The sequence below is a fragment of the Nicotiana tabacum genome, chromosome 14, assembly GCF_000715075.1.
Source record: "Nicotiana tabacum cultivar K326 chromosome 14, ASM71507v2, whole genome shotgun sequence".
Taxonomy (NCBI): domain Eukaryota; kingdom Viridiplantae; phylum Streptophyta; class Magnoliopsida; order Solanales; family Solanaceae; genus Nicotiana; species Nicotiana tabacum.
The window spans coordinates 44,118,852-44,126,613 of NC_134093.1; the positions used below are offsets into that span (position 1 = coordinate 44,118,852).

The window sequence follows — 7,762 nt, forward strand, 5'->3', positions numbered from 1 at the left end:
TTCTTAGTGTAGTCAATTTTCCCATTTTAAACCAAATACATTGAAATTTTAACGTTTGTAGTCTTGGGCGTTATAGGTGCATGCCTAGGAATTCCTCAATAACTAGTGAATTGCTTGAAGTGATATCAGATCATGAGAAAGTTTTCAAGGCACTAAATCGTGCAAACAAGAGAAGCAAACAACAACGAAACTCGAGAGAACAAATCGAACCAAACATGGCGGACGGAATAGAAAATCCAATAAACAACAAAAACAATGAGAATGAACCAAACATTCGGGGTGTGGTGCCTCTTGTACCAGAAACAACATTATATGATTGGGCACAACCCACCGCCGACAATCTGGCAATCGCAATTGCAGTCCCTCAGATACAAGCAGAATCATTCCAAATCACAAATAACATGCTACATTTGTTGCAGAACAAGGGACTGTTCTCAGGGTCACACATTGAAGATCCTCAGCAGCACTTGAAGAATTTCATGTCAATATGTTTAATGCAAAGGCAACCTAACGTAATACCGGACGTAATAAAGCTTTTGTTGTTCCCATTCTCGCTGACAGGAGAAGCTCAGACTTGGCTTAATTCACTCCCCATAAATTCCATCACTACTTGGGAGGAATTAGTCAAGCAATTGTTGAACAAATTCTACCCACCAAATAAAACTGCCCAACAGATTGATGATATATTAAGCTATAGGCAGAGATCAACAGAATCACTACAAGAAACATGGGAGGTAAGGGCATGCTGGTTAAGTATCCACATCATGGTATTCTAGATCAGATGTTGCGGCGGAGATTCTACATGGGACTGGCTGACAGCTTAAAGGCCAATGTTGATGCTTCAGCAGGTGGAGCATTTCTGAGTAAAGCATTCCCAGAATGCAAGATCCTACTTGATAAGATGGCACAAAACTCAGGATGGACGACTAGAGCCTCCACGATCACTCCGGTAGTTCACTCAGTGGCGTTGGAACCAAACAACTCCATAGCTGAGAATGTGGCCACTCTAATGACACAAATGAGTATCCTCACCAAAAAGATTGATGAATCAGGCCAAAGGCAGCAGGTTCACATAGTTGACACAACTAATGGGGGCTTATGTACACCATGCATTAACCAACCATATGTTTGCTCGTGGAGTGCGGAAGGTGACAACCCGTAATATCATGAAGATATGAACTATGTAGCCAACTATGGGGGACAGAGGCAAGGTAGTCTGAATTGGGTTCAACATAATCAACAATATAGACCAGCGCAACAGCAGTACAGTAACAACAACAATCCTGGAGCTATGCGACCAATGGGTCAAGTTGCGCCTTACCAAAGGCAACAGGGCTACATCCAGCAAAATTAGCAGCTGGCTTATCAACAACCTCAACAACAACAGATTATGAGACCAGATGATAGGTTTACTAAACTTGAGGGAATGCTGCAACAATTGATTGGGTCCACAGGAAAAATTCAACAGAGGGTAGACTCGCATGAATCAGCGATAAAGGGTATTGAGATTCAATTAGGACAGATTTCTATGGCCCTAAACAATCGTCCCCAAGGGGCATTACCTGCAGATACACAAGTCAATCCAAAAGAACAGGGCCCGAAACAGCTTATGGCAGTGAGTCTATGAAATGGTAGAGACCTAGATCTGGAGCAAGAGATGGCTCGCGAAAGTCGGCCTACTGAAACACTTGTGCCTATACCCATCGAGATAGATGACTCAACAGGGTTAACAGAGGTGACGGTACAACATGCGCCAACCGAAACAAGCAAAGAAAAAGAAGTCGCAAAGGAAACTGAGTCAGAGCAAGAGAAGGCAACAGAAACAGTGCCAGAGCAGGTTCAAAATCAAACCACATTAAAGAAGCGGCCTCCAGTACCCTTCCCCCAAAGATTGGCCAAATATCAAAAAGATGAGCAATATAAGAAATTCTTGGAGATGTTGAAGCAAATTCAGGTAAACATTCCATTGATTGATGCCTTAAAGGAGATGCCTTGTTATGCAAAAATGAAGAAGGACTTGATGTCTCGTAAGTTTGACTTTCAAGACTTGGCCACAGTTACACTGACTCAGACAGGTAGTGCTGTTGTGACAAGACCCATAGCTGAGAAGTTATCTGATCCAGGGAGTTTCACAATCCCATGAACAATAGGCAACTATGCATTTGCTAAGGCACTTTGTGATTTGGGGGCAAGCATAAACTTGATGCCCTTGACTATCTACAAAAGGTTAGGCATTGGAAGAGCTAGACCCACATCTATGTTGTTACAGCTAGCCGACCGGACAGTGAAGAGGCCCTCTGGTATCCTTGATGACGTATTAGTACAGGTGGGGAAGTTTGTTTTCCCAGCAGATTTTATCATTTTAGACTGCCGGGTTGACGAGGAGATTCCTATAATTTTGGGAAGGCCATTCTTGGCCACTGGTAGAGCCCTAATTGATTGTGAAACTAGAGAGCTAAAGATGAGATTGAACGATGAAGAGATAATATTTAATGTGCAGAAATCTATGCGGCGACCCAGTGAGTTTGCTAACTGCTCTCTAATAGAAGCTGTGGATGTGATCTTGGAGGAGGAAGATGAGACTCTGAAGGCAAAAGACCCTCTAGCAGCATGCCTCATGAACTTAGAAGAAATGAATGGTGAAAACTTGGCAGAGTGGGTTTTGGTCCTTGAAGGGCGAGAGTACTGGAAAAGAGAGCTCGAATTTGAGCCCTTACACTTAGAAAAAAGAAAAACACCTCCAGTTAAGCCGTCAATTGAAAAGCCACCACAGTTGGAACTAAAACCGTTACCTCCTCACCTCAGGTACGCTTTCTTGGGACCTAAATCCACTTTACCTGTTATTATCTCATCCAGCTTGTTAGATGTGTAGGCAGAACAACTTTTGCAGGTGTTAATGGAATGCAAGACTGTAATTGGCTGGACCATTACAGATATTAAGGGGATCAGCCCGACATTTTGTATGCATAAGATTCTATTGGAAGATGGGCACAAACCTTCCAGAGAACATCAAAGAAGGCTAAACCCCAACATGAAAGAAGTGGTGAAGAAAGAAGTGATCAAGTGGTTAGATGCGGGAATCATCTTCCCAATCTCTGACAGTGACTGGGTTAGCCCAGTTCAGTGTGTGCCAAAGAAGGGTGGAATGACTGTAGTGCCCAATGATAATAATGAGTTTATCTCAACTCGTACAGTTACCGGTTGGCGAATTTGTATGGATTATAGAAAACTGAACACAGCCACCCGAAAAGACCATTTTCCTTTACCATTCATTGACCAAATGTTGGATAGACTGGCAGGGAGGTCTCACTTATGCTTTTTGGATGGATATTCGGGGTACAATCAGATTTTCATAGCCTCTGAGGATAGAGAGAAGACATCATTCACTTGCCCGTATGGCATCTTTTCCTTTCGGAGAATGCCGTTTGGCCTATGTAATGCACCGGCCACCTTTCAGAGGTGTATGTTAGCCATATTCACTTACATGGTTGAAGATATTATGGAAGTCTTTATGGATGATTTCTCTGTGGTGGGGGATTCGTTTGAAGACTGTCTGCACAATTTAAAAAGAGTGTTAAAAAGGTGTGTAGAGACAAATTTAGTGTTGAATTGGGAGAAGTGCCATTTTATGGTACAAGAAGGTATAGTGCTGGGGCATCGAATGTCCAGTAAGGGTATTGAAGTTGACTATGATAAGGTTGAGGTGATTGAGAAGTTGCCACCGCCCACTTCAGTTAAGGCAGTAAGAAGTTTCCTTGGGCACGCCAGGTTCTACATGCGATTTATAAAGGATTTCTCTAAAATTGCTAACCCCTTATGTAAACTCCTTGAAAAGGATCATTCTTTGGTGTTTTCTGATGACTGCAGGTTAGCCTTTGAGGAGCTGAAAAGGAGACTGGTGACTGCACCAATCATCGTTGCACCCAGCTGGGAACAACCATTTGAGCTCATATGTGATGCGAGTGACTATGCTATAGGAGTAGTCATGGGGCAACGGAAGGACAAACTGGTTCACCCAATTTACTATGCAAGCAGAACGCAAAGCGATGCACAACTCAGTTATACCGTGACTGAGAAAGAGATGTTGGCTGTGGTGTTTGCATTCGACAAATTCAGGTTTTATTTGATTGGTTCAAAAGTAATTGTTTATATTGACCATGCAACACTTAGGTACCTGATAGCAAAGAAGGAGTCAAAGTCACGCTTGATCCGTTGGGTTCTTTTGCTACAAGAATTTGATTTGGAGATACGCGATAGAAAAGGGGCAGAAAACCAAGTGGCAGACCACCTTTCAAGGTTGGAGGGAGCTGAAAAGAAAGTCGAGGTAGAAGATATAATTGAGACATTCCCAGATGAACAATTGCTAGCAGTGATATTGGAGGAAGCGCCATGGTATGCAGACATTGCAAACTACCTGGAAAGCGATATTATTCCCTATGACCTTTCCTCTGTTCAAAAGAAAAAGTTCTTTCGTGACTGTCACATGTATTATTGGGATGAGCCTTACCTGTTCAGAATTTGTGTTGATAACATGATCCGGAGATGTATCCCCGAGATAGACCAATCTTCTGTTTTGCAGGCTTGTCATGCATCACCATATGGTGGCCACTTCGGAGGAGTATGGATCGCCGCGAAAGTGCTGGAATCGGGCTTCTACTGGCCGACAATGTTTAAGGATGCACACTTATGGGTGAAAGGTTGTGATGAATTCCAACGAACTGGGAATATTTCCTGCTGACATAAAATGCCTATGAACCCAATTCAAGAGGTAGAAGTGTTTGACGTGTGGGAAATCAATTTTATGGGGCCTTTCGTCAGCTCATATAGCAACAAATACATACTCGTAGCTGTGGACTACGTGTCGAAATGGGTGGAGGCTGCAACGCTCCCGACAAATGATGCTAAGGGGGTAATTGGTTTTTTGAGAAAGAAGATATTCACCCGATTTGGCACTCCAAGGGCAATAATCAGTGACAGAGGCACTCACTTCTGTAATCGAGCCTTCGCAAAGCTGTTAGAAAAGTATGGTGTACGTCACAAAGTTGCCACCCCATATCATCCACAAATGAGTGGGCAAGTAGAAGTGTCGAACAGAGAGATAAAGAGTGTTTTGACAAAGACTGTGAATGCTACAAGAACGGATTGGGCAAGAAAGTTAGATAATGCACTCTGGGCCTATCGTACCGCTTTCAAAAACTCCGATTGGTATGATGCCATATAAATTGGTATTTGGGAAGGCATGTCACCTACCAGTGGAGTTGGAGCATAGAGCTTTATGGGCACTGCGACAGTTGAATCTTGATATAGAAGCTGCGGGCACAAGTAGAGTCACAGAGCTGCACGAGCTTGATGAATTTCGTTACCACGCTTTTGAGAGCACAAGATTATACAAGGAGAGAATGAAAATAATGCATGATAAAAATATTCTTGAGCGGAGTTTTAAACCCGGAGATAAGGTATTGCTATACAACTCGAGGTTGAGGTTATTCCCGGGTAAGTTAAAGTCACGATGGTCGGGACCATTTAGTGTGGTGGAGATTCACCCCACCGGAGCCATAGAGATTGCTGCATCAAATGACTCTCACACGTTTAGAGTCAATGGGCACAGGTTAAAACATTATTTGGGCATAGAAGCTGCGAAGGTAGTGTTGGTGACTCATTTGCTCGAACCACCAAGGTTAAGCGAGCCTTAAGTGCAATTATCTGCGTCGTGCCATGATGTCAAAATCAGGCGCTCGTTGGGAGGCAACCAAATTTGTAGTTGATTTTTTTTAGTGTAGTTAGAATTTTTCCTTTTTTTTGTTTTGTTTTTAGGTACTAACAAGTTTGCAGGCGAGCTGGGCAAGTCGAACAGGGTTTCAGCATCACCTTACGGACACCAGGCGCTGGAGCTGGAGACGCCTGGCTAACGCCAGGGTCTGCCTGGCCTTAGGCTGGCGACGCCTGGCTAACGCCAGGGTCTGCCTGGACTTAGGCTGGCGACGCCTGGCTAACGCCAGGGTCTGCCTAAACTTTGATTTGGTGGACAATGTCCCTTCTATAGTGACCTTTGATCAGAATATGGAGTTTTGCAGGTTTCCAACAATAGAAGAGGTAAATGGGGTAGTGTTTGCTTTGAGTAGAGATAGTTCTAGTGGTCCTGATGGTTTCACTGGCATATTTTATCAAGAGTATTGTGACATAGTAGGTGAAGACATATTCAATATGCTATATGTATTCTATGGTGGTGCCTCATTACCAAAATTAATTACACATACAAACTTTGTTCTCCTCCCAAAGAAACCAATGGTGCAAACCTTTTCAGACTTGAGACCTATAAGTTTAAGCAACTTCATAAACAAGATGATCTCTAGGGTGTTACATGATATATTGGAGAAGATGCTGTCATCCTTGATCTTCCCTAATCAATCAGGATTTGTTAAGGGTAGAAGTATTTTTGAAAATATACTTCTAACACGGTAAATAGTCACTGATATTAGATATAGGGGTAAGCCAGAAAATATTGTGATTAAATTGATCATGGCCAAGGCTTATTATAGGGTGCCCTAGAAGTACCTAATGCATGTGTTGAGGAAGATGGGATTTGCTGAGCATTTCATTGACCTGATATGGAATATGCTTGCTAATGATTGGTATTCAGTTTTGATCGATGGCCAAACCTAAGGATTTTTTCATTTCGATTGGGGGGGGGGGTAAAGCAAGGTGATCCTCTTTCTCCTGCCTTGTTCATTCTTTCAGCTGAAGTACTTTCAAAATCTTTGACAAGCTATTTGAAGATAAGAGGTTTGTTTGTTATGGAATGCCAAAGGGGACATGTCCTTCGAACTACTTAGCTTATGCAGATGACACCATTATATTTGTTTCTACTGGTCCTTACTCTTCAAATATGATTGTAGAGGTTCTGACAAAGTATGAGCACACTCATGGACAACTAATTAACATGTCTAAGAGCTCATTCTATATGCAATTTAATGTGGTTGGGGCACTGTTCAATTCAGTTGGAGGTATTAGTGGCTTCACAAGAGTTGAATTTCCTTTTACCTACCTTGGCTGTCCTATCGTTTGTATAAGGAGGAGGAAAGATTACTATGATGATCTCATTAAGAAGGTGAAAGCTAAACTTCATTCTTGGAAAGGGAAGCTTCTGTCTTATGGTGGAAAAACAACACTTATCTCATGTGTACTTTAAAGTATGCCTACTCATATTCCATTAGTGTTTGATCCGCAAAACAACATCCTGAAGCACTTGCACCAAACCTTTACTAGATTCTTTTGGATCAAAAATGAGGAAGGAAGAAGGAGGCACGAGACCAAATGGCAAAACCTATGTTTGCCTACATAGGAGGGTGGATTAGGGTTTAGATCCTTATTTGATATGTCTAGAGATTTATTTGCTATGTTGTGGTGGAAGTTCAGAACAACTAAATCCTTATGGTCCAATTTTATGTGGAACAAATACTGCAAAAAGGAACTACCTACTGTGGTACAGTTTAAAGAGGGCCCACATGTATGGAGGAAAATGTTAGAAGCAAGAGAAGAGGTAGAGCATGAAATATGGTGGGAGATGAAGAGGGGTTCTACTAATGTATGGCATGATAACTGGACTGGACTTGGTGCTTTATATCATGTAGTACCTCCAGACTTTTACATCAATGAAGAATTGTAAGAGGTGGCCGACTAGAGGGATGGTGATGGTTGGAACGAGAAATTATTGGATCAGTCATTTCCGGAGGACATTGTAGATCATATAAGACATGAAGTA

The 7,762-nt window shown here is 42.3% G+C and overlaps 1 protein-coding gene across 1 annotated transcript; it reads left to right on the forward strand.

The window, feature by feature from the left end:
- The first annotated feature begins 6,576 nt into the window (after positions 1 to 6,576).
- Positions 6,577 to 7,189, forward strand: LOC142168919 (uncharacterized). Its single transcript, XM_075230094.1, has 2 exons — positions 6,577 to 6,632; positions 6,745 to 7,189. Exons 1-2 carry the CDS (start codon positions 6,577 to 6,579, stop codon positions 7,187 to 7,189), a joined length of 501 nt encoding a protein of 166 aa, XP_075086195.1.
- The last annotated feature ends 573 nt before the right edge of the window (positions 7,190 to 7,762 follow it).

Coding starts and splice junctions, on each gene's coding strand:
- LOC142168919 (XM_075230094.1), top strand. CDS start 6,577: ATGGGATTTGCTGAGCATTTCATTGACCTGATATGGAATATGCTTGCT. Junction 6,633..6,744: donor AATATGCTTGCTAATGATTG/GTATTCAGTTTT, acceptor TTTCAGCTGAAG/TACTTTCAAAATCTTTGACA.